A 27038-nucleotide genomic window follows, 5' to 3' on the forward strand; every position below is an offset into this window, starting at 1 on the left:
TGACCACCCCCTGTATTCTCTGGATGGTTTGCTCCACCGCTGCAGGTCTGATTCAGGCAGCCACATCGTTATCAGCCCGGAGGATCTCCGACCGCACGCGGCACCGATCCCGCAGAGCGCGTGTTTGCCTCTCGAGCTGTCAGAAAAGGCTCTGTTATGAATGAAAGAGTCCTTTCTGTGGACATAGATACCAGGGAGAGACTCTTAAGACTGTACCGGCGCGACTGATACTGCTCTCCGTCCGTTTCCGGATTAATACCATTCCCCGAGTCATTATTCCTGACTGCGCGCGGTGCGGCTCGTGTGTCCCGACTGATGGTGCAGAAGAGCGTGAGGGTCTGTTGGACAATGAGAAAGAAGGATTGTGTGACAGCGGGAGGACGATACCAAGACAGATACTACTGCATCTGATTGACGAAACATTCACATGACTTCGCTACGGGGGTGTGCGGCATATTCCCGACGCACCTGCAGCACCTTCAGCAAATGAATGCTTATCCTGGGTTGATGGATATTTTTTTAATGACAGAGACAGTATTTATTGATCCTGCCAAGGATTTCATGTGAAACCCTTTTCTACAAGCATATATTGTCTACCTCATTGCATAAGCCATTGAATTTAATGCCATTGCAAGGACTAATTTCATCAGCAGCTTTACATTATTTCAGATTAAAACAGCTTTTATTATGCATTACAGGTTCAGTCTAATGCAGCTTGAAGCACTGCTCTTTTGTGTTCCTGTGGATCAAATTCATTCTAAGGACTCAGGTGTCCTTGTGTCAGAGTAAATAAGGATAATTATAAACCTGTGGAATGCTTGATCTGAAGATGAAGGAAGCGTGTCGCATCTGTGGACGGGAGCTCTGCGGTAACCAGCGTCGATGGATCTTCCATCCTACCCCCAAGCTCAACCTGCAAGTGCTGCTGTCTCACGCTCTGGGGCAAGAGCTGACTCGGGATGGCAGAGGGGAGTTTGCCTGCTCCAAGTGCACCTTCATGCTGGACCGCATGTACCGCTTCGACACTGTGATCGCCCGCGTGGAAGCCCTGTCCATTGAGAGGCTGCAGCGGCTCCTGCAGGAGAAACACCGGCTCAGGCAGTGCATCGGCGGGCTCTACCGGAAAACAAACTCAGAAGAAGGTGCTGTAACATCTGGAGACAATGAAGAACTTGGAGATGGAATGGTGGACATTTCAGGCCTCACTCATGCAAAGTACTGCTCCCTGCTCCAGGACGATCTGGTCTATTCTTTGTACGAGTCCTGGGCCGACGAAGGCATAGACTGTCAGCACCACCAACACCCTCCTGCTGGTCCAGGGTCAGAGGTCACAGGCTCACAGCGTTGTGTTCCCAGCACTCCCAGGAAGTGTCGCGGATGTTCCTACTGGCGAGTGGCCGACTCTGACTATGAAGCTGTTTGTAAGGTGCCCAGGAAGCTGGCACGGAGTATTTCCTGCGGCCCATCATCCAGATATTCAGCCAGTGTTATTGGAGGGAGTGTGACCGTAGGAGGTGGGGGAGAACGAGAACGAAATAATGTGGAGGATTCAGAAGAACCCCCCTCCTCTTTAACACTGGTTCCTGGTTCTCAGGACCCCTTGAGGACATCAGACAGTGAACGCACCCTGGCTGGAAGAGCCAGCTCCAGCCCCTCTGTAGCATCCTTAGAGCTGACTAAGGAATATATTCAGTCTGGAGCCATAACAGATGGGCGGCTGAGCTCCCCTAGGGAACTTATAGATGACCGGATATCTGACTCCCTCTCTGAGGAGCACATGGGAGCCCCAGCTGGCCCAGCCTCACCCGGCCCCAGCCTCTCTCTGGCTCTCTGTCTGCTGCAGAGCTATGCTGCCTACCGGCCAGTCCTGAGCTCTAAGGGGAGCAAGCTGCCAGTGCTCCAACGCAGCTGCAGTAATGGAGGTCATAGATTCTGCTTCCCTGATCCAGTTCTGGGAATGTCATTTGGGAATCCAGAGGGAGAAAGAGATGACCACACGCCAACTCCTGAGCTGGAGACCCCTGTGATCAGGCTGGTTGATCAGGATCTGAACCTGGCTAACATGCAAGAGTTGTTGGAAGATCTGTACAAAGAATATCCTTCCCCACGTCCTCACCAGGTATAAACCAGACAGTGATGGTGATTAATACAGGGATTTCACTATTGCTGGATGATGAATCATCATTTCGCCCATGCACTGCAAGTTTGCAGAATTTGCAGCACTATGAGTGAACCAACCCAACACGCTTTGATGTTTGACAGACAATCCCCACAAAACGTGTATTCCTACTATTTTTTTTTCTCTCAATTGTCCTGCCCACAGCTTCTCCAACAAGCTTTTACACAGGAAGATTTGAGCTTTTGTGTGTAGATGTGGGTTTGCGTGTCGCTTAATTGGCTATATGTGGGAAAACATTACATGAGCAGTCAGGTGAGGGTAAGCTGTGACACAACACATGGCCTAGTTACCGTGTGCATCGGAGTGCAGTGTTTCCCCTAGGTTTACAGCTTTGGGGGGATGCTGCCTGAGCGGGGGGGGGGGGGTATATATATTTTTAAATCCTCTGGAGCAGAGAGGAGCTGTGGATTATTGTTATTGATTAATGCATCAGAGTTTATTAGGTTCAAAAATACTATACTCACAACTTAAAATGAAAGTGTTTAGTTTATTTAATAAAAGAGCACATGTTCAATGTGAAAACTGACCGTAGATAGATTACTTCAGTTACAATGTGGTGCTATATATATATATAAACAACAATTATTTAAAAAATATTAATTAAAAAAATAAAAATAAAAAACACCTTGAATTTCAGGGGGGGCACTGGGCTCCGTTGGCAGGGTGCAGCGCCCTGCCAAGACAATGGTAGGGGAAACACTGGAGTGTACAAGCGCAAGGAGGTCATTGGTCATGTCAATGAAGTAGAAAGCACTGTCATGTTTGACCCTTTAGAAAGTGTAAATATCTATAATTTTAATGTGAAGCTTATATATTTAAGTGGTTCTAAATGAAGATGTTGAGGATGTACAGTGTCTTCCCTCACAACTGCCAAATACACCAACGCATGAACACAGCCTGCAAACAAATAACTGCGTGCTGGTTTTTCCTGTTGAAAACGAGCACGTTGTAGAACAGGATTTATCTGTGTGATTTCATTATGTGAGGCCAACATTTGCGTGTGTGCAATACTAAAATATTCAAGCCAATAATCCTCAACAATAGTTGGATTGGATAGAGTGTGCATTTGTCTCTGCGTGATCTCTGCCAGGGCTGCACCCGAAGTAGGTTAGCTGTGGGGAGACATTAAGACAAAGTGACTCCACTACTGGCCTATTTTCACTCTGAGCCCTTGAGGCTAAATGATCCACACATTGTCAGACCATTCTTCCATCTCAACTGTGGTTGGCTAGTTCAATAACCTTATTTAAAAATGTCAACATAATCATTTACGGTTCTAAAAAATGCATTAAACAACTAAGGATCTTGTGGAATCAAGCATAGGTCAGTGTGTCTTATTGATATCCTTCCTCTAGTAAGTGCACATTGGAAACAAGGTTATGCAAAGATAATAGTGGCACAGAGCACTTTGATCTTGCTCCCTTGTGCTAACTCATGCATGCAACCTGCCACACACCACTCTCCCCGACAAGTACACACATGAATGATCAGAGTTTGTAAATGTTGTACACATGGTACACAAGCCCTCTGTTTTTCTCACGACAAACAAATAATCTTGCACACAAATAATTCAGCTGCTGGATTTATTGAGAAGACTAATGAGCAAGTAGAAACACTCACACCCCTTCCTGTTCATTGCAGAGCCTCGTTGAGGAGCAGCAGAGTCAGCTGACCCAGTATGAGTGTGCGGCCGGGCAGTGTGTCAGAGAGCTGCAGAAGGCCCAGCTCCAGGTCCAATCCCTGCAGGCCAAGATCCATGAGAGCGAGGCCAACAACATGGTATGTCTCATGATAATGAAATAGGCTTGATGAATCCACATAAGGTAACGGTGACCTTTCTCTGTCTGTAGAAGCTGCAGGAGAAGCTGCACGAGATGGAGTGTGAGCTGCGTTCAATCCGCCAGGCTGCTCAGAGTCAGGAGAGAACCATTCAGGGTCTCTCAGAGTCCATCAGCACCAAGGACAGTGAGGTTAGTGTTTGTATATGTTGTCAGCCTGTGTGAGATGATACCTGAGTTTGAAAAGGTTCTCATACCCCTGATTTATTCTGCGTTAAGGCCCAAGAGCTATACCAGCTGATGGAGGGGCAGAACTCGACTCTGTGTAAGCTGAGAGATATGATCCATCGCAACCAGCTTACTCAATGCACGGTGAGACGTGGCACAAACCCTGATCCAGGATCATTCCTTATCAATAGTGAGAAATCTCGTCTCCTGCCTTATGACGTACTGAACTGGTTCTGTGTCCTCATTCTTTAGACTCCAGAGGGGGTCCGTGAGTCCGTGAAGCTCGCCCAGCTGCAGGGCGAGCTGCTGGCAGTGCAAAGCTCCTTGTTCTCCCTCGGGCTGGAGCTGGAGGCCAGCCAGAGGAGTGTGAGACAGAACCAGAGACAAGGAGAAGATATGTCCAGGTTTAAGGACAGACTCAACTCTGACCTACAGGAGGCGCAGCAGCACAGGGAGGTCACAGAAAAGCACAACCAGGTAAGTGTTGTCAATGTGTGAGAGAAGTCTTGGCAGGATGAAGGATGCAGCATGTGTGACCTCTCCTCTTTGTTCTGCAGGATCTGCGATGCGCCCTTCAGAAAACTCGCTCTGAGCTTCAGGCTAAAGAAGCAGCTCTGAAGGAGGCAGAGGCAGAGAGACACACTGGGCTGCGGGAGAAGGAGAGGAGCATCGCACAGCTCAAACACACTCTGCAGGACAAGGAGCAACAGCTACAGGTAGTGTACACAATCCCAATCAATCGTTTCATACTATATGTAGTTTCACATTTCGGATCCTTTCTAAAAACCGTTGTATCTGTAGGAGTACTCCGAGATGATGGAGTCCACAGGAAGCTCCAAACCTAGAGATGCCCTGCTGGAGAAACTTCGGGAGCGTATTCAAGATAGAGACCGAGCTCTGGAGGTGAACACCCACACATGCACATTTATACACACAGCTGGGACACGAATGAATGTCAGCTCGGTATAAATAGTGAGATGACCCCAAACTACGGCTCCATGTAGACTTGGACCCATGTTATCAATACGACAGTCATCCCTGTATACTACGGAGAGAAAAGACAAGTATGCATCTTGCAACAGTCGAAAGTGCCATGTATAAATCATTATTACATTTCACAACCAACCAACATTAACTGTTCTGTTGCATCCCGACGGCAGTGTGAAAGAAGGAGCAGGAGTTTCAAATAGTGCACACCTGCTCCTGAATATCACAGTACAGGGTGCCCAGACTAGCATCAGTGTGATTACAACATATATTTCCTCCTCCGCCATCTGCAGCGCTCCATCGATGACAAGTTCCGCTGCGTGGAGGAGCGCGAGGGCCAGGTGAGGAGGCTGCAGCTCGCCCTCAGGGAGAAGGAGCGAGACCTGGAGAGACTGCGCTGCATCCTGTCCAACAACGAGGAGACCATCACGGTACGCTTGATTTTGGTCATAAAGCTCCTGGCTGAGCAGGAAGAGGAATTGTGGATTCTGTTTTTATTTTTAGACAAATATGAGGAATAATATTTGTTGGTGTGTTTCCACCTGTGACTGAACTTCAGAGTCTGGACGCCCTGGTGCGCGGTAAAGATCTGGAGCTGGAGCAGGCGGCCGAGGCCTACAGGAACCTCCAGTGGCTGAAGCAGCAGAGCGAGGAGAAGGAGAGGAACACCCTGAGAGAGAAAGACTCCATCATCAGCCAGCTACAGGAGGCTCTGCAGACACACAGCCAGGAGGCACAGGTAACACACACACACACACACTCTCTCATGTATTGCCCTTATTGTGATGGCAATGCCTGAAGCTTTAAAAAAACAGAACATGTAGACAAACCTGTTCCTGCTTGTTTTGACTTTCTCAAACACAACAGGTGTGCTGACGAGGCTTGTTTTGTGTTTTGTGTGTGTGTGTGTGTGTGTGTGTGTGTGTGTGTGTGTGTGTGTGTGTGTGTGTGTGTGTGTGTGTGTGTGTGTGTGTGTGTGTGTGTGTGTGTGTGTGTGTGTGTGTGTGTGTGTGTGTGTGTGTGTGTGTGTGTGTGTGTGTGTAGGATCTGACAGCCACCCTTGTTGCCAGAGTTCAGGACGGTCCAACTGAGGTTGTAGAGGAGTTGAAGGCGCGGCTGGCGCTGAGAGAAAAGCTCTTCCAGGAACTGCTGTCAGACCGCAGTCGCCAGTCTAGTGAACACCGAGCACAGGTCCAGGACATGCTGAACACGCTCAGCTCCAAAGACCAGTATCTGCAGGTATATAAATCACCACCGAGCAAACTGCAGATTGAAAGTTTCAAAATAACCTGAGGCTAACCTGATATCTCCCTCTCTCTGTAGGACTCCTCCTACAGGCTCTCTCTTGTGATCAGTGAGCGGAGCGGCCAGCTGCAAGAGCTTCGCCGACACCTGTCCTCCAGAGAGCAAGAGCTGTGCAAGCTGAACCAGGAAAAGGAGAGGGAAACTGAAGGAGACACGGAGAATCTGCGGAGTCTCCTCAAAGAGAAAGAAGCCTTCATCAAGGTACATGTTTGTTTGCTTCCCTTGGCTTTCTCCCTTTCTCTCCTGTTCATTTGATCTGAACAGTATGCTTTGTTCCTCAGGAGCTGATGCAGAGCCAGGAGGAGTCCATGCAGCCATCTTTCACAGACAGGGAGGACGAGGTGACGGCTTTACAGGAGGAGTTGCAGCTGGTAGTCAAGAAGGAGAAGGAGGCTCAGGTATATACAGTATGTGGAACCTGTGGTGATGCATAACAACTATATTTCCCCCCTCTTTTTTAACTCACTTGTGCGCTCTCCCTGCAGGCGGAGCTCTCTGCTCTGCGTTCATCTTTGGCTCACCAGGACATCACTGATCACCAAGTAGGAATTGGCTTTATTCTCGACAGATTAAACAGTGTGTAAAGATGCGGCTTAATAATATGTTTTCATTATGTGTCTGCTTCCTTCTCCATCCTGCGTGCCGTTCTGATGTAGTGTGTGCTGGAGCAGCTTGTGTCAGAGTACAACAAGCTGAATGATGCCTTGAGGGCGGAGAAGAGAGTGTACCAAAATCTCACCAACATTCACACGAGGAGTGACAGGTACAGACGCTGCACCCAGTGTTCCGGTGAAAACAGTAAGTCGCTGGGGTTTTTTTTTTAAAGCAAGTCTTCTTCTCTCCTCAGCTCTGAGAAGATCCAGGCCCTCCACACTGAGCTCGACTTCGGTGCAGGCGCTCCGCAGACAGCTGGAGGAGGTCCTGGCCAAGACCCGTAACATGGCCGTGGTGCTGGAGCGGGAAGCTAACAGGCAGCCTGACTTTGGAGGTGGGCAGGGTCCAGAGGGCACTGTCACTAACGCTCTGTGATGTCTGACCACAGCACTGCTGAGTGACTTGGAGCTGCCTGGAGACGCTGGAAGTCAGATTTACAAAGAAAAGTGAATAGGATCAGGAAATTCTGCTCCAAGTGAGAGTAAGAATCATATCTGACTTTCAGTCTTCAGGCAGCTTTATCCACGTAGCACAGGCACTACTTCAGTAGCAGAAGCCTGTTCAGATTAACCTCATTGATATGAAGTGGCAACGTGCAACCCAGAGTTTTTTTTATTAATATATTTTGTGTGGTGTGAATATATTTTTGTATTGTTTCTAAAAACAGCCTGCGTATTGCTTTGCAGTGCGATTGTTCTGTATTGCCATTTCTGTGTGCTGTCTCTCACCGCTGTCACTCTTCCAGCCTATACCGTCACAGTGAAGTTACGTCTTGTGGAGAAACTCAAGCTCGTGCCTTACAGTGAAACGTCTCCCCATCCATCATGTTTTTATATCATCTGTTTGTGGACAGGATGTGCATACTCAACAAGGCCCAACATTAAGTAGTAATCCCAAAAGATTTCTCTCATATAGTTGACCTGCTCTTTACATTTGAATCTGCTAATTACGCATGAAACATACGGTCAGCTACGGTGACAATGCAGATGAATTTAAATTATGCTAGTTTAGTTTGTGTTGTTTTGATCTGCTTGTTGAACTTATGTCAGCCATAAAGCAAGATAATATATTATCAAGTCATTTCACTGTCTGGACTGTGCCCTCTATTTATCGTGAGATGTCAACGCCAGAAATAATACTTACCCATTAAATATTTACATTTGGTAGAGTTCATTTTCTGGGATTTGTGCCCTGATCTCTCATCTAGCCTCAGAGATGGAATTATTGTCAAAACTTTTTGTATTTTTAATTTAACAGAAATAAAATAAATGGGCTGGCTTTTTGTCAAAAGCACTTCTGTTTGTTGTGTTTAATTGGGAGTTTGTGTTTATAATATCCCAACTCTGAATTCCCCTATTTGGTCCCTTATAGACCTTCCTTCCTTCCCCAAAGATCAACCCACGGTTTGTTATCTATCCGAACCAATCCTATGCAACCCAGCCCCCGAGTTTGTCCTATATTTAGTTTACTTATATAAGAAAACACATGTTATAAATGTGTTGAAATATTATCCAAAATATCTGAATTTGTCAACAGATTCAGTTTGAACATGAAACTATAATGTAAATCAGCAGACTTTTCTAATCCAATTGAGTGTTTCTCCCTCATGTCCGTCCTCATGCATGATGTGGCATGGTTTTCATGTGTGCATGGCTGTCCTGCTGTAATGCCTAATTGGATATTCACAACACTAAATAAGGGAAACTCTTGTGAGCCCTTCTACTGACATTCTGAAAAAAAAAGCATGAAATCCACATTTGTTGAAATGACAAAGAAACACAGTGTGTCCTTTTCTATATGTTTGTAGTACGAGAGTGGTGACAATATGTCGAGCCACAGTGTGTAAACAGGGCCCCACATTCAGTCACTTAAGCTTACAGAGCACATTGTTATTGTTGGACAATATATAATAACCCAGCAGGTAGCTCCATGAACCTTTTGCCATCTCAAAAAGATATTTCATAAATGTGATTTTAACATATGTTGTATTAGTTTAATATTATGAAGTAATCCAATAAGCCCCCAAAAATGCACCAAGCAACTTAACTTACACACCCATACACAAATCGACTGATACCGTGTGTGTGTGTGTGTGTGTGTGTGTGTGTGTGTGTGTGTGTGTGTGTGTGTGTGTGTGTGTGTGTGTGTGTGTGTGTGAGATTAGGGCCTATTATGTTATACAATATTCATTTAAAGTCCCTGTCAGTCACTTTCCACTGATACCTCCTGTTCATGTATACTTACTTTAACACACAACAGTAAACATGCATCATACATACTCAGTATTAAGCCCAAAATCACCACAACACTTGTGTGAATGTATAATATTATACATATCCATTTACATAGTTTCTGAACACATACACACTCCCCTCCCGGGTTGCTCTGCCTCCAGTGTGTGTTTGGATGGCAGGCAAGGTATGACAAAGCATTTCCCTTTAGTCCCATGACTTCCAAACAAGGGATTCAGCGTACAAAGAGACATAATGGGGTAGACACGACAGTGGATGCAGGAGAGGGAGGAACATACAAATAGTAAGAATAAGAAGTGGAACAGAAGATTAAGAGATAAACAAAGGGGGTAATAAAGGTGGATTTTGTGCTTATATGGTTGTTGTGTTTTCCAGAGCTCAGCACAGAGGAGGAGGAGGGAGATGATGAAGAAGGCAGCAGTGACGAGTTCACTGACAGCATAGAGGATGATGAAAAAGTGACAGCCAGAAGTTTGGCCTCCATTCAGGTAAGATACTTTTATGAACATTTGAATATTAAATCCCTTTAGATCGATGTTTGTAACCCGATATTTATGGATCTCTTACTTATTTTAACCTTGTAGAAAGCCGTTGATTACTTAAACAGTTGCACATAAATAATTTAATATATTTCTTTTGACGTGTGTTAAGGTTTGTGGAGCTGAGGGTGTGACAAGCGCGCTGGTGTCTGATGTGAAGCAGCTTGAGGAAGCAAAGAACACACTTGAAGTCCAGCTTAAAGAGATAAAGTCACAACTGGAGAGGGATGGATACAACTCCGTAGCTCAGATGAGGTGCCTATTTGTTTGCTGATCACTTGAAACTCGACATTATTGCATGTATGGAGCAAGAAATGTGATAGTGATCTTGCTTTCAACTTTTGTCTTTCTTCCCGTCATCTGCCAGGAGTGCACTGCAGGGTCTACAGCAAGAGAAGCAAGCTCTGAAAGACAGTCGAGGACTGAACCAGGAAGAGGAGGACGAGGAGGAGGAGGAGGAGGAGGAGGAAGAAGAAGAAGAGGATTGGGATATCGAGGAAGAAGATGAAGAGGAGGAAACATCTCTGGTGCCGGCAGGGAAGCGTGGTCATCTGTGTGTCAGTCTGAGTGACGACCATGGAAAGAGGGACTGCAAGAGGCCGCGCTGTCTGACCACCCCTCATCACACACAACAGCCTGAGACGGTAACAACAGCATCACACTTTTACTGTATCTAACTATCTATCTCAGATATTTATATATATAGCTGCTGCAAAGTTTATTCAGATTATTTGAACTCTGAGGCGTTAAAGATTTTCAGGGTTTTCCAATAAAGGTAGAAAGCACAAGTCTGTTGAAAGTGAATATGATGGGCATGAAATATGCTTATTGAGGTATTTTGTGGTACGTTGTAACAAAAATGTATGTAAAAAAAAAAAGTTTTTTTATCTCTCCTTCAACAAATCTGAAAATGATTTTACTATTAAGAGAGAAACATGTCAAACAATATTATACTTGGTAATGGAAAAGGGGCTCAAATAAGAAGAAAATATCGTAAAACAACGAAGGCATGAAAAAGCTGTATGAAAGAGTATAAAATCGTCAATAATCCAGGTTGAAACCTCTATTTGTTATTTAAAATTAATCTGGTTTTAAAGCTCATAATATATTTTGCATGTCAAACGATACTTTGGTAAAAAACATCAGACACCAGATGGATTTAACACAAGTTATGCCCCACCTCTGTAACCAAAGCAATCTCATTGCTGGTTTCAAGAAGTATTTCAGTAAACGGTGTTGGAGCAGCGTTGCCTCCAGGCCCTGCCCTCCTGCTCTCATCACCAGGTCTCCATTCACAGGCTCTGTGTGCGGGTGTTTTGTTCTTTTAGTCTCATGATTGTTTATATAAGTGAGATCTTCCCGCTGTGCCTTCAGTCAATTCTGCTATTTGTATAATAATAAGCATGTCAAATAAAACGTATGTTCTCATGTTAAAATTACGTACCTGCGATATCCTTTTTGTGTATTACAAATCAGAGTTGCTTAAACCCTTTGCTGTTGCAGGAAGTGGAGCCTCCTGGTGACAGCAGTGAGGTGGGAGTGCTCTGGCAGGATATAGAGGAGGGTCTTCGTGAACAAGCGTCCCGCCTGAGCTCCAATCTGGCTGTGAGCCACCAAGAAAACAGAGAGCTGCAGGAGAGGCTGATGGTGTCCGAGGCAACGGTTCACACTCAGGCCGAACAACTGAAGGACTACAGAGATCTGCTCAGTGAGTCACTCTCAGGAACACTCATGATTTGAAGAAGTGTTATTAGACACATGGAAGAACAAACACATGCTCAAAACCTTAATCAAACTCTGAGAGTGAAGTTATTTCTTTCCCTTGTCTCTGCAGCCGAGACATCCGTCCAGCAGGCCAATAAGCAGGTGCAGGTGGACCTCCAGGATCTGGGGTACGAGACTTGTGGTCGTAGTGAGAACGAAGCAGAGCGAGAAGACGCCAGCAGCCCAGGTGACAAACACATTCCCCTCCAACATAAACACCCCATGTTCTCTCCTGCAAATACACTCAATAATCCTACATCTCTCGCTCCCTCCTTCAGAGTTTGATGACCTGGAGATGTGCACATCACTGTCCAATCAGCAGGACTATGAGGGTGGGGGCGGCAGCTGGTACGCTGGCAGCAGTAACACAGACGGTTATGAAATGGGCGATGAGTCCGCCTCTCTGCAGCATCTCGTCCAGGACCTCCGCTCTCAGCTGACCCGCTGCCACAAGGTGATCCGGGGGCTGCAGCTGCGAGTCCGCTCCCTGTCCACCACCAGCGACTACGCCTCCAGCCTGGAGAGAACCCCCCGCAAGGTACTGGAACAATAACAAGCTACTGTAACATTAACAAGCTACTCTACGTGGTCTTTCAGGAGTATTTAAAGGCCCCCTCTTATGCAAAATGCACTTTTTGATGTCTTTTATACATAAATATTTGTTCCCGGTGTGTCAGGAAACTCACAAAGTGTTAGAAAACAAAACCCTCTCTTTTCCTCCATACCCAAATCTCAAAAATCGGGGGTCAAATGTGGGCTGGCTTTACGCCCACGGCCCTATCAGAAACGTCGCTATCGGAAACATTGCGCAACGTGTTTTGGAAGTAATATGGTCTGTGTTTACATTAGCAAGCATCGCTAACACTCAGAGCTAACCTGTACTGGAGAGAGTGTGTAAAAAAGCAGGAAATAAAAAAAGGAACTCACCTTGTGGTAAACCTGTGAGAGAAAAAGCATTTGAGCTCCATACTGTTTCAGAAATAATCCTTGATGTGGTTTGGAACATGATGGTGCTTAATCACCGCAGCTTTTAGCTGTATCTGAGCAGAGCAGACCTCACTGTTTGCCGGCGTGCATAATTGTTACGAACTCAGACACTTAGGATGTAGGACCCAATTGTACGACCCGGGAGACAGAGGTAAAGTATTTGTAAGATACTTTATTTTCCAATACAGCAGTGAACAACAAAAAGGGTAACTATCAATCTCTAGCCGAGATGACAAAAATAGCGAACAAAAAATGAAAGCGCTCGCGTAGTGAGGAATGAAACTTTTCACGAGCACAAGAAACATTGACCTGACCATAGCATAAGACAATACGAACTGACAAAGAACACTGGGAGACAGGGGAATTTAAGCACAAGGTGACAAGACACAGGTGGGACCAATCAGGGGCGGGGCTGACACTGATGAGCACAGGAGACACAGGATGGATGACAGGTGCAAACAATCAAGAAGCATAAACATGAACCTCTCTAGCATTTCTGTCGGTGCACAACAATAATCGCATAATAGGTGAGCTTTAATGTAAGTCTAACAAAGATGCACATTTTATCCTCACCTTCTAGGTAAACTGGGCCTTTGAGACGTCACCGGCCCCCAGCGGTGCAGAAGAGGATGAAGGCTGGATGTCAGACACCCAAGGGGTCCGCTCGGGGTCCAAGCCCAACAGGGAGCTGCAGGAACTGATGGCACGAGTTGCTTCACTGGAGTCGCAGCTTAAAAGCTCCAGACTGGAGGGCAAAGGCCAAGCAGAGGAGGGGAAATGTGCCACCTGGCCCGGGTGAGGGGACAGAGACAGAGAGGCCATGATAAAATATAGAAGTAGCTGTTAGACCCCGTGTACCGTAAAGGCCTTTTTATTTGATCTAAAATCATTTAATAGCTGCACATAAGTATAAAAAGTCATCCTACCTACAGCCCTCTATTAATACTGTGTTATTATGCTCCCTTTCCAGGAAGTACAACACTCTGATCCAGGCTCAAGCTCGGGAGCTGTCTCATCTGAGGCAGAGGATGAGAGAGGGGCAAGGAGTCTGCCATATCCTCACCCAACACCTGGGTGACACCACGAAGGTGCTGAGAACTTTTCTGCAAACTCAATCAATCATTAAACTACATTCAACTGCATATTACCAAAATGCGGAAATAATATAAGTGTTACATTTTTGGCTTTATCCTTAAACTTGCTCAAATTCTCAACATCGCACAGGCCTTCGAGGAGCTGCTGCGGGCGAATGATATAGATTACTACATGGGTCAGAGCTTCAGGGAGCAGCTGGCACAAAACTCTGCCCTGGCACAAAGAGCGGTCGCCAAGATCATTGGACGTAAGAAAAATCTTTCCAAATCAGAATAGAAATGTTTTATAATTTCTCATTCTTGTGCACAAATTGTAAATGTTTAACCTTTCCTCTCACCATTTCCTCTCTCCTGTTGTATTTCCATAGGTGAACGTGCAGAGAGCCACGATGACAAGGCAGGCCATGAGTTGCTTGCACTACGGTGAGTCAGCATTCAGAACAGACACATTGTAATCCCTAAACCTTTGCAACTAGCAAAAGAATGGCCTACAGAAGCGCCTGCAGCGTTGTGATCTGTGGACCTCCCGTGAAGTTATTAGCCTTCTTTGTGGAGCACTTACTCTGTCCTAGTGATTGGTTTACCTTGTCATGTGACACGCTGCGGCACACCACATGGCTCCTTATGGTGGAGTAGACAGAAGGGTGCTGTTAATCCACATACAGGCCACAGCATGGAGCCTTCACCCTTAAGTTGCTTTAGTTGAATGGACTTACAGTACAGGTGTCCCAGCAGCAGCTTAAGAGGCTCAGGAGGACTGTGTGGCTGTGTGTCCCTTTTCTTCATTCAGTCCTAGTACTTGTGAAAGATGGTTTCCGTTGGAGTCTCTTATACATGGATTTAAGTTATTTTGACTAAATTATAACTACTTTCTTTGGAGTTTTGGTTAAAAAAAACCCTTTCGGATACTGATATTCTTACTCAAATCAGAAGACGAAGAGTCTGTAGTGCATCAAGAACTTTCTTTCTGGACTGGACTGATGGTGTGATGGCTCCTCTCTGGAAATCTATGATTTCTAAGAACAGCTCCATATACAGGGACTCTTTGTGGTCTTTCTCTACCGCTCGAAGCCAAGCAAGAGAGACGGCTTGTGTTAGGATGGTGTTGGAGAGAAACAGGGAGCTCTTGCTTCGGCAACTCAAACAGTAAGGGAAATGACTTGACACATAGGTGCATTCACTTTAGGAAGATCTGTTGACATACAGCAGATGGTTGACTTGAATCAAAAAGATTCATGAAATAAAAATGGCAAATATATTAAAAAGACTTGGATTCATTCGTTGCAACAAGAAATGTATACTATATTGGTTTCACCAAAAAAAAAACAGTTTTCCTTTCCTCCCTCTTTGTTAACAACTGCTGAGTATTCCATTTATAAATGGTTGATTCTCTTGTGTGCATGTGCAGGCTGAGTAAAGAGCTTCAGCAGAAAGATAAAATCATCGAGTCCCTCCACACCAAGCTGCAGCAGCGTCCAGAGACCCCATCCAGCTGCCACGCCCTCTCTGAGACCACCGACCAATCAGACAGGACGTCCTTGGTGTCCGATGAGTACAGAACCAATGAAGACCTGGAGATGTGCTCCGATTTAGAATACCAGGAGGGGCTGCCGGGACACGGATCAGAACGAGACGGTAAAGTTCATTCCCCTGTTCCTCCTCTCCGTGTTTGAGAAATACCTCTTCTATCCACTTTCACTCCCTCTTTCCATTCCCCTCCTTTAGTCCCTCCATCCTCCATTCCTCCTCATGGCTTCCTCAAGACCTCCAGCAGCTGTCCCAACATGCTTTGCTCCGCCCCTGTGGGTTTCACAAGTCACTCCTCCAGAGGTACAAGAGTTACAGATGGCTATGAAAAGCAAAGTACCCCAACATTTTTCCTTTTTCCTCATCCTTCATTTTCTGTTTGTGTCACTTCCTGTCATCCTCCTCCAGCCCTTTTCAGTGATCCCGTCTCCTTCTCCTTGTCTGGCCCCTGTGGCCCTGACGCCTGGGGCAGAGAGGTTTATTCTGCCCCCCGGCCCAGGGCCCTGTCTGTGCTCGCTGTCCGCCCAGAGCTGGACACGCTGTACAGACAGATGATGGAGAGGAACAGTGGTGAGGGCCGGGAGTGGTGTGCCATGTGTAGAAAGCTTAAATTAAGATAATAATATCTACGATCATTTCCCTTTCCTTCTTACATCATGGGTCACATACTTTCCCTTCTGTGTGGGTGTTTCCAGGCTTTGCAGTCCCCCATGACAAGCCTCTGTTCAGCCTCTCACCTGGTGGCCACAACCAGCACGACCTCTCCAGCTACAGCCATCATCATGCCTTTCAACAGTATCCACTGGGTGGCATTCCCGAAAGCCACTCGCTGAAGTCGGACTCAGGTCTTTTGACAGGAGGGACTCTGTGGGACATGGACAACAGGGGTCAGCAGGGCGGAGGGTACTCTGGATCGGGACACCTGCAGGGAGGCAGCCATACAGGTGAGACTCCATACTGTTGTCTTATTATGAAAGTACATTCGAACAAGCAGTCACATAATAATAAAATGTATTCATAAGGCAGCTTTCATAACACAAAAAACAAAATAGGTCATGAGAACAACACCGGTATAACAAAGTCAGATATTATTGTATGTAATTAATTCAAAGCAAGATTAAAAAAGAAAGTGTTGTGAAATTTCTGAAAATATATTACTCTTATGCTGTTTGTATCTAGGGGTACATTTGATGGAGGAGCACCTGCGGGAGGTGCGGTGTCTCCGTCAGCGTCTCGAGGAGTCCATCAGGACCAATGAGAGGCTCCGACTGCAGCTGGAAGAGAGACTGGCCTCCAATGGGCGTAACGGAGGTATTGTAGCCCTCATTACAACACTCTTCATGTTCTTCGTGCAATAAATTGCATAACATAACCCCTGTTTATTTCTCCAGGGGCACCTACAAACATCTACATCCAGGGACTGGACACAGTCACTCAGCTGTCCAATGAGATCCGAGTCCTGAAGGAAGAAAATGTGGGCCTACAGTCACGCCTGCAGGCCAGCACAGGTAACATCTGAAAGCCAGCTAAATATTTCATTATGATCTTTGGGAATACACCGTAACCCATTCTAAACTCTCCTCTCACAGACACATGTGAGGAGGTGGTGCAGCTGCGGGAAGCGGTGTTTACAGCTCGCGCTCGCCTGAAACAAGCAGAGCTGGAGGCGGAGCAGTGGAAAGAGGAGCTGAGACGACTGCAGGCTCACAGCCAGGAACAGGGCCAGCAGATTCACATCCTGAGGCAGGAGCGGCTGGCCAGCCAGGAGAAAACCAACAGGTTGGTGCTGAATCAAACAGTGACCATAGGCGGCGCGTGAGGCTCAGGTTTGGGAAGGCTAAATAACTTTGTTTTACCTGACGCTGCCCGCTTCCAGCATCTATAGAAAAGAGATCAACTCAGTGAAAGCACCGCCTGCTGACCAATCAGAGCTCAGTGTGCGGAGTTTAAATCTATCAAGTCATATTACAGGATAAAGGTAATACAGTTTAAACTGCAGTAGCCTGCAGAGAAGACGCCGACGTGTCGCACTTACATTCATATCACATCATCGATCATATAATATCATATATGTCCGTCATATTACAAAAACAATATTTCCGTCTGAGTCAGCTTCTCGAGCCGTATCTGGCCGTGCAACACTTAGGCTACATTGTCACACATACTGTATGCAGAAGTATTATTTTAAGCAACACATTAAGTTGACGAAACACTCACATGTAATTAAAGTCAGATCCACTCGTGTCTTAGACGGGGCAGTGATATCATAAAACTGCTGTACGCTTTCAAACACATGTAGTTTATTTATTTTGTAACAAGTTGTTCTATATTCACCTTGCAGGTACAACTATGTGGCTTGTATCCTGGATTATATGTTTAAGTCATGGATGTTTAAAGTTCATATTTGTCTAATATTAGTTTACTTTTCATTAATGAAGTATGACGCTTGTCCCTGTTTGTGATTGGTCACATGTAGCTAACCCAGCCCCCTTCATGTGAACGCGCTCTCAGCTGGAGAGAGAAACCCTGGCTTGATTTACCGAGTTGATAACCAGTCGTATGACCGCTTAGCGAGATCTCGTTTGTTAGGGTTAGTTAAGATAACTCAAACATATCCAGGGTCTGTTGAACTGGCTTCGTAGTACAGGGCACAGGTGGCTGCATAGCAGCGCTAATGTCAAAGACACAAACATTATAGGCTACATTATATTTTTTATTTTACCAGGATGCAGTGACACAAATATTTTGGAAGGCTTAGCCTTCCCTAGCCTACAGTACCTGCCGCCCCTGACAGTGACTGATTAGTAGAGAAAACTGCGTATGTATGTGGGTATAAATATCTACTCTTTGACTGAAATGCGCTGTGATGTTTCCTCAGGCTCCAGCATGAGGTGTCTCTCCTGCAGCAGCAGCTCTGTGAGAGCAGAGAGCTCATACACTCCCTGCAGAACGAACTACAAGTGTACGATCAAGTGTGTTCCAGCACAAAAGCCAAGAAAGGTCAGTCTGCTCTTTTTACACTAGCTATGCTTAATACACACTCCTTTTTAAATGTAACACTTTGGCTCCATCTGGTGATTGTATTAAGAATGGCGTTATGGGACACTGGTATGAATTGGCAAACAATACACCTAAGTTGCTTAAATTCTGCCTATGATTGAACCTTTTAAACATGTTAAAATCCAAAGTAATGCCTACATCTACCCAATATTACTGTAATATTGTGCTAGAATAAAACCCTTGAATTCTGCATGCACTGTAACAGAATTATTCCCACTCTCCGCTCAGTGACGGTGTGTTTCGTCTCCAGGCTTCCTGTGTGAGCTGCCAGGTCTGCCGGTGGAGCTGGGCGAGCTGCTGGGGGAGGTGAGGAGTCTGAGAGCTCAGCTGCAGAACAGCGTCCAGGAGAACAGTGCTCTCAAACAGCTGGAGCTCCACAAGCAGCTGGAGCAGAAGCTGGGTATGGGCTCCCCTCGGACCCCCTCCCTCTCCGCCCTCACTGCCAGTCCGCAGAGAGATAACTTCTACAGGCGACAGCTACTGCACGGTGAGACATTCTTCTTTCTATAACACTTAATAACAACATCATGTTTGTACGGCTCATCGTGGTGTGGTTTGCTGTGTATCCAAGCCTGGTGTGTGTTTCTGTGATCTCCACAGACCCTGCTCCTTCTCCTCCGGTCAGGGACATTGGTCTGTTTAACTGCGGGTCCCCCGGTCCCCCCTACTCAGACCTGGATGACAGCCACAGCACTGCCAATGGTGTGACTTTAACCGCACTGCATGTCTGTGACTTAATCTAAATGACTGTGAAGATACTGTGTTGCTCTGTAACAGTTATCACTCCTTGTTTTTCTGTAGTTTGCCTGACAGAATATGTTTGAATCACTCTCTTCTGCAATACAAGAAATACAATCATCATTCAGAGTTATTTCTCCATATACATTCATGCTCTTTTTGCCTCCAGCAGAACCTCTTGACCCTCACTCTGAGTTGGAGGGCGACGCCCCTGATGGATCGTTTGCAAACCGCAATGGGCGCCACGCCATCGGCCATGTGGATGACTTCGGCGCTCTGCAGCAGCAAGTGCTAGAGGGCCGGAGCCTCGTCCAGCGCATGGAGACCGCCCTGCAGGCCTGCCTCAGCCCCCCGCTGCTGGAGGGCGACCGGAAACAGAGCAGTGAGCTGGTGAGAGCCATGTATTTATTTTAATGCTGTCAAAATTATCGCGTTAACGGCGGTAATTAATTTTTTGAATTAATTGCGTTAAAATATATAACGCATTTAACGCATGTGCAGAATGGCCCGCCCCATACATCCCACCAGTGGCAGCGTCAGGGTATGGCTGGGGTAGGCTACACCCATACCAAGAAATGGCTTAGCCCCACCATGAAAAATGATGTTAAAGTAAGCAAAATAAAGTCCGCCAACTCGCACCGAGAATTGCACAGACAGCAGTTAGTAAGATTGATTTCAGTAGCCACTTGTCTGGAAATACGGAAATACCGAAGACCAGAAACGGTTTTGAAAACTTTTGTCACGTAGTTCCCAATAGAACATCTTTGATAATGTCTTCTGGTCAATCAGAATCAAGATAACGGCGTGGTGTTGTTGCAGGAAGTTGTTGGTCACGAAGTACTCCACTAGCCGCTGCCCCCCCCCCCCCGCCCGACTTTCCTGAAGTACTCCCCCGTTGATAGAAATCAACACGTAATGGATTAAGACCCCACGGTTTGATGATTGATAGGTGTGTGGGATATCTTTCATTTTGACACACAGAAAAATGTTATAATAAACATACATACTGTATGTGAAATGGATATATCCGCCTTCTTTCATTTATCTTTCCATTCCCACAACAATATACTAGGGCTGTCAGTCGATTAAAATATTTAATCGCGATTAATCATGTGATTGTCCATAATTAATCGCAAATTAATCGCATATTTTGATCTGTTCTAAATGTACCTTAGAGGAATATTTTTCAAGTTTTTAATACTCTTATCAACATATGAGTGGACAAATATGCTTTATGCAAATGTTTATTATCATTTGAACAATGACAAATATTCTCACGAATACACAACAACCTCTGAACTTTACAAATATTCGCCTCAATTCAACCTGGAACCTCTCTCATACAATACAAATGGTGTGTGTGTGTGTGTGTGTGTGTGTGTGTGTGTGTGTGTGTGTGTGTGTGTGTGTGTGTGTGTGTGTGTGTGTGTGTGTGTGTGTGTGTGTGTGTTTGTGTGTGTGTGTGTGTGTGTGTGTGTGTGTGTGTGTGTGTGTGTGTGTGTGATATGGATCGTTGGAGCTATGTGCAACTCAAGGCATATGCTCGAACGGGAGCTGCCTGGACGCTGCAATCATGTTGCGCACTATCCGTACTGAGTGTGCTGACTTCTCCTACAATGTCCCACTGTCTGGCTTCCTGCATAAAGTCAAGTGCTCGGCGCAGTTGTGGCGAAATGTCGCTCCTCTGTTTTCATTTAAACAGCTCCTTATATCCGTTAGCGCAGCTAGCTAGCACCAGATGCTAACAACAACAATACACTTAAGGTATCTCTCTCGCTCGCTCGGACCACACATACACACACCCTCCCGGTCCTCCAGATGGCCAGTCGGTGCCTGCCGGTGAGCGTGGAAGTGTGGTCTGCTGCAAGCAGGCGGCAGGAGCGGGGCTGTCAGCATCAGCTTGTAGATGGTATTTTAAACTCGATGCGCTCTGAAACTACGGGGCGGCCGAGGAAAAAAAATACACATGCGTTAATCGTGTTAAAATAATTAGTGGCGTTATTCTTTTTTTGCGTTAACGCGTTATTAACGCGTTATTAACGCGTTATTAACGCGTTATTAACGCGTTATTAACGCGTTATTAACGCGTTAACTTGACAGCCCTACAATATACATAAAGAAATGGCATATTTTGGACATAGTTTGAATGGTGATTAATCATGATTAATTAATTTTTAAGCTGTGATTAATCTGATTAAAAAATGTAATCGTTTGACAGCCCTAATTTATTTATTATATTACAAAAATTATGACACATTTAAAGTAAATATCTAACTGAGCTCTGTATGCAGGGACTGGACTATGGATGTGTGAAGAGTCTGCTGTCCAACACCAAGACTCTGAGGCAGATCCTGGAGGAGGCCATGTCTCTGCTGAAGATGTTCTGGAGAGCAGCGCTGCCGAGCTCTGACCCCTCCATGCAGAACCTCAAGAAGGTGCAGGAGACATTATGATATTTTATTATAACCCCAGCATGTTTCCCTAGCACTCAGCATTACGCCTATTTGTTCCCACGAAAGAACCGAATCACATTAAATGTTTTTAAAATATAAACAGATTTTCAAACACGGTTAAATCTATCCTAAAACAGCAGAACATTTTCTTTCCAAAAGTTACTTTCAGGCTTAGAATGTGTTTATTTATTTGTTATGGTAAACATGATACTTGGAGCACCTGTGTGGCTCAAGATGTGTCTATTGTTTTTCAGTGGAGCTCTCTGTCACACAGGCAATACTATGTGGTGCTAGTGATCAATGAATTGTTGAGAAAAATCAATACCTCGATCCTAGTGAAACCCAAACATGTTTCAAAAGAAAGCAGACCTTCTAACCAAATGCCACTGTGTGTGTGTGTGTGTGTGTGTGTGTGTGTGTGTGTGTGTGTGTGTGTGTGTGTGTGTGTGTGTGTGTGTGTGTGTGTGTGTGTGTGTGTGTGTGTGTGTGTGTGTGTGTGTGTGTGTGTGTGTGTGTGTGTGTGTGTGTGTGTGTGTGTGTGTGTGTGTGTGTGTGTGTGATGTTGTGTAGGAGCAGTGTATGCAGGAGGAGATCTTGTCCCTGAAGCTACGTGTGTCGGAGCAGGAAGAGGTTCTTAAGGGGACGATTCAAAGACTGAGGAGCACCAGCCGCACCAAGGAGAACATGGAGCACTTCATAGTCAACCAGTGTAAGTGTTTTTGTGTGTGTGAAAGGGAGAGCAGGGGAGATTAAGAGAGACACAAAGCCGTGGGTATTGGTCGCACAGACGGACAAGGATAATTTTAAGTGCCGTTTGGTGCATGGCCATGTAATTGGACCCAGGCTGAGAGGGGAAAGAAATGTAGGAAGGGCGAGTGCTAAACAAAACCTAATAAGGTTTGAGTGTGGAAGTAAGACAACACTGCTTGTCAAGGCCGGATTTTTTTTTTTCGGGCACAATCTCACTCATCATACATTGTTTTAAATGACACTCACTCTTCACCATAAATAACACAGCTTTTCTATAGGGTCAAATATTTTCTAAATAGTCTCTGTACTGTAGATCTCACTATGTATGCGCTCAGCTTTATTACTACGCGGCGGCGGTGTATAGCCGAATCACAGCCCCACCCTCACTCATGTCACATTTTGTGGACTGGCCATCAGGAATACCGGGAGTTTTCCCGGTGGGCCGGTGCTGTGCGTGGGCCGGAGGGCCACTCGGATTTGAAAAAAAATACAATATGCCGCGCATTAAGTGAGCCTGTCAGTCAATTAAACCCTGGGCCACTTTTTCCCCCCAGTCCGCCACTGGTTGGGGTGGGGGGGGGGGCCATGAGCGCTCAGTGCCAGGCCCCTGGAGGTACTAATCCGGCCTTGCTGCTTGTCCTCTCTTGGAAGTGAGGAGAAATCCCTGGCTGGGGATTGGACAGAAACAATAAACAATCATTCACAGATCTGCAATGCACACTATTAGAGATTACACTTAAAAAGACAAGTTTTGTATTTAATTATAACCCAGGTCCAAATGCTCAAAGACCTAAAAGGAGTTATCTTAACACATGCAGAACATACAGTGTTTATGTGGAGGTATCATCTGTCTGCCTGTCATTTTTATAAATACAATATATAAAAACCTATTTTCCTTGTTGTTTTTGCAGTGTCAAGGACTCGTGATGTGCTGAAGAAAGCCAGAACAAATTTAGAGGTAAGCAAAATCACCTTCATATCCAGTATATCATCATTCTGTAGGTTATATGTGTGCATTCTCCACAGTATTATTATGTGTATAAGTACTTTGTGATGTCCCTGGTGTCTTTTTGATGTGAATTCATCTCTTTCGGCTTTCTGCCTCACTTGTTCCTTCATCCTGCGTTTGTCTCTCCTCTTTGAAACCCCCCAGAAGAATGAGCTGAGACTTTCCTCTCTAAGCTCCTCCTCTTCCTCTCCTTACGCTGGTAAATGTTTGACATCTTGTGATCTTGCAAACAGGTACATGTTGTCCCAGATGCAGTATGACTTTAGTAGTTTGAGGCCTATTGTTTAAACTGTAGGTTTTAAGGTCTGTGGTCTGGGGCAGCTTTTACCTCCGTGTGGTTTTGCTTTCTCTCACCATGCTGAAATCACTGCCTTGCCATCTCGTCACAGCCAACTGCATCCTGGAACTCACTGTTTATGACATGACATTTCAGCTTTAATAATGTTTATTAGGGATGATTAAACATGAGGTTATCCTGAGTAGAAAAAACACATGGCTCCACGAAGCGCTTTATTTTACCGCGGTGTGTATTCACCTGATCTTAAAATCCCACCACAACGACTCAGCTGTTGTAATAGCTGTATTTTGCATTAAGAGGCCCTGAGTTGTTCCCACAACACTGACACCAAATTGCACACACACCCCTCCACTCGGATAACACTGCACTAAAGTATTGTTTACTTCCACATGCCCCTGTATTCAAGTTGAGTCTATTCATAGCTTCTAACCCTACAGTTATCCCTGGAATAGCTGCACGCTGCATAGTTTCCATCCTGTGTGTGTGTGATGTCACAGCCTTGCTATAGGATGAACGCACAACAACATGTATGTGACCGCTTCAAAAACAAGGTTTCACTGCTACCCCTGAATATGATCGGTGTCATGTCACCCAAACAGCACAGTGTGTGTGTGTGTGTGTGTGTGTGTGTGTGTGTGTGTGTGTGTGTGTGTGTGTGTGTGTGTGTGTGTGTGTGTGTGTGTGTGTGTGTGTGTGTGTGTGTGTGTGTGTGTGTGTGTGTGTGTGTGTGTGTGTGTGTGTGTGTGTGTGTGTGTGTGTGTGTGTGTGTGTGTGTGCGCAACACGTTCTCACTCTCATCCCATCACATATTGACGGACGGTCAGGGCCCCTCCCCGTCGCTATATTACGTACAGGGTACCCCTTTCCCGTCATTTTCTACGGGCAGGGCGTCCCATAGACCTTCATTGCGGACACAGCGGACCCCTTGCCCGTCAGGCTTCTACGGGCAGGGCGTCCATAGACCTTCATTGCGGACACAGCGGACCCCTTGCCCGTCAGGCTTCTACGGGCAGGGCGTCCCATAGACCTTCATAATGTCTATCTTAAGATTCATTTGGCCATTAAAATGCGTTTTGATCTCATTTTATGCGAGTAATGAGTTTTTATTTCGGATTATTTGTGCAGTACATGTACATGATGTTTAGTTTGCTAGTTATGAAGATCACTTCATGAATGTGTACACATTCATGGTTGCTAAGGTGGTTGCTATGGACGCTGCAACAGCTCCCAGACCACGTGATCAACAACAATGGCTGTCCTTCGTGTTATTCTCGGTGGAAAAATGCCTATTTTAAGGTTAATTTGGCCGTTAAAATGCGTTTTGATATCATTGTATGCGAGTAATGAGTTTTTATTTCTGATTAGTTGTGCAGTACATGTACATGATGTTTAGTTTGCTAGTTATGACGAAGATTACCTTACGTCTGTGAGGAACATGCATGGGGCTCAGAGCCTCGTATTTTTAAAATCTTTTTTTCCTTCTAATTTGTTATTCTTTTCAAAATAACACACTGTTATTTACTCACCAATAACATACAATTATCCTTGCTTTTATTTATTGGTTTAATTCCATAATCTCGGTCTTTTTTGGTGTTCGTCAGGAACTGAATTTCAAAATAAAAATAACCGGAAACAGACGTAGGCCTATAAGGGATAGTTCGAGCATCATTGCGATTGTCAAAATGTTTGAGTTTAGGACGGCCGAAGACACTACACTACCCAGAATCCCCAGCTATCGTTGAGGACTACAGTCCCCGTGATTACTCTTCTAGGTCTGGGATTGGATGTTGGAGTGGCAGTGCGCCAAGGTTACAGCGTCAAACAGCTGTGTGAAATGGAACGAAACCACGCCAGACTATCCAAAACTGGAATCGAACGCCCCCCCAGAACTACACACTACACTATTGTGTTTCGCAAAATGTTCTATGGGACGTCTCTACTGAACTTTTTCGTTTTCCCACAATTAGAAGTTGCCAGTATTAAACACATTGGTGTTATCAAATGTAAAACATATAATTAATAAATGGATAAAAATCGCTGTCCATAATGCGCAGCATCAATATATAGCATTAATATACCCACATGAAAGCTCATTGATACTTTGTAATTCTACTCCACTACAATTCAGAGGTTAACCTGGTATTTTTACTCCACTGCATTTATTTGAGTTACTTTGCAGATTCTGATTAATGATGTGAAATATAAACAACCCTTAAATCAGACTTTAGTTACACCTGAGTAAAATTCAGGGAAGGTGATTGTCAAGTGCCAACAATCAGGAGAGATATTTGATACTTGTGCTTGAGAAGACTAAACATGTATCTGCAATTGACATTAATGGAAACGAGTAATAAAGTATATTAATTACTCGTTATTCTCTACTAATAGTTAATTAAAGACTATATATTATGGCTATTTTGCACATCCCTTTCAAGATTTCAAGATTTTAAAGGTGTATTGACATATCATTTACACAACTTACGGTGTAGTTATGAAATGAATGAAAAACGTGGGTCACAGGTCCCTCAACAGTGCAGTACAAGACATCTATCAATATGTGTGTACCTCCACCATTAAACTGTCATATTCTGCACATTTCTTATTCTATCTACATACATAAGAGTATAATCCATATGTATAATATCAGTTAAAATAAGTGCTTCAACATAGTTAACATTGCAGGAAAGCAATATATTAGACGTTAAGTACTTTGTATTTATCTGTAGATAGATACCCCCAACGTTTTTTTCTTATTTAAAAGAAGACCGTAATCTGTTATTTAATGTTTAAATAAAGGTTAATTCGTTTTTCTGTTTTGCACCTCCTCCTATTAATATCTTTGTACATCCTGCACTAAACTGTTTTATTGAAGAGATCACTTATAGTATCTTCTTGATTTTTTATATTCTATATTTCTATCACAGACCTTCTACTTTCCCCCTATGAAAGTATATGTACTCTTAATATTTTTTTAATCAAATATAACACATAAAAACAATAATTCAATAACGTGCTTTAACCACTAGGCACACAAGGTACACACAGACACTTATGTACAACATCTGAAGATGTGTAGTTTTATTCGTGCTTTCACATAATTTTACAGCATATTGCTATACTATTTCAGAATCAGTATTTACATTCTTACATTCAAAATGCAATCCAATTCAAATCAGTAATATCTTTAAAAACTACAGTCCTTTTTTATCAGCTGTGCACCGTTATGGTGTAAATATAACCTATCTATGAATTACATCAAATGTAAAAGTCAGCCGAATTAGTGTTGATACTGCAAGGAGACGTATTGTGTGAAGAGAAATTGAGAAGTTTTTTAATTGTTGATATATTTATGATCCACGTCAAGTATTCAGTTTCGGCGGCATTTCTTCAGTTTTTCCATAGGTCTCATCATCAGGGCGCTATAAATAAAGAACTA

General features: G+C 44.7%; 2 protein-coding genes across 2 annotated transcripts in view; both read left to right on the forward strand.

Moving 5' to 3' along the window:
• The window catches only part of LOC117461728 (myomegalin-like), a 44773-nt gene that overhangs the window by 13195 nt on the left and 4540 nt on the right, over nt 1-27038 (forward strand). The window contains 40 exon segments of the mRNA XM_034103615.2: nt 3821-3958; nt 4030-4149; nt 4237-4329; nt 4438-4662; nt 4743-4901; nt 4987-5088; nt 5466-5603; nt 5732-5911; nt 6217-6411; nt 6496-6678; nt 6759-6875; nt 6963-7019; nt 7134-7240; nt 7325-7361; nt 7363-7465; nt 9759-9871; nt 10035-10177; nt 10290-10566; nt 11426-11630; nt 11757-11873; nt 11965-12224; nt 13254-13468; nt 13644-13761; nt 13898-14015; nt 14136-14190; nt 15176-15402; nt 15493-15597; nt 15703-15864; nt 15990-16238; nt 16474-16605; nt 16686-16802; nt 16884-17073; nt 18173-18294; nt 18605-18841; nt 18955-19056; nt 19262-19482; nt 21384-21527; nt 22116-22254; nt 23207-23253; nt 23449-23503. Of these exon segments, the coding sequence (XP_033959506.1) occupies nt 3821-3958; nt 4030-4149; nt 4237-4329; nt 4438-4662; nt 4743-4901; nt 4987-5088; nt 5466-5603; nt 5732-5911; nt 6217-6411; nt 6496-6678; nt 6759-6875; nt 6963-7019; nt 7134-7240; nt 7325-7361; nt 7363-7465; nt 9759-9871; nt 10035-10177; nt 10290-10566; nt 11426-11630; nt 11757-11873; nt 11965-12224; nt 13254-13468; nt 13644-13761; nt 13898-14015; nt 14136-14190; nt 15176-15402; nt 15493-15597; nt 15703-15864; nt 15990-16238; nt 16474-16605; nt 16686-16802; nt 16884-17073; nt 18173-18294; nt 18605-18841; nt 18955-19056; nt 19262-19482; nt 21384-21527; nt 22116-22254; nt 23207-23253; nt 23449-23503 (5824 nt within the window).
• LOC139435561 (uncharacterized) lies at nt 94-2125 on the forward strand. The gene has a single exon (XM_071206294.1). It carries the CDS (start codon nt 815-817, stop codon nt 2123-2125), a length of 1311 nt encoding a protein of 436 aa, XP_071062395.1. The 5' UTR covers nt 94-814.

Source organism: Pseudochaenichthys georgianus, chromosome 17, assembly GCF_902827115.2.
Source record: "Pseudochaenichthys georgianus chromosome 17, fPseGeo1.2, whole genome shotgun sequence".
NCBI classification, from domain to species: Eukaryota; Metazoa; Chordata; class Actinopteri; order Perciformes; family Channichthyidae; genus Pseudochaenichthys; species Pseudochaenichthys georgianus.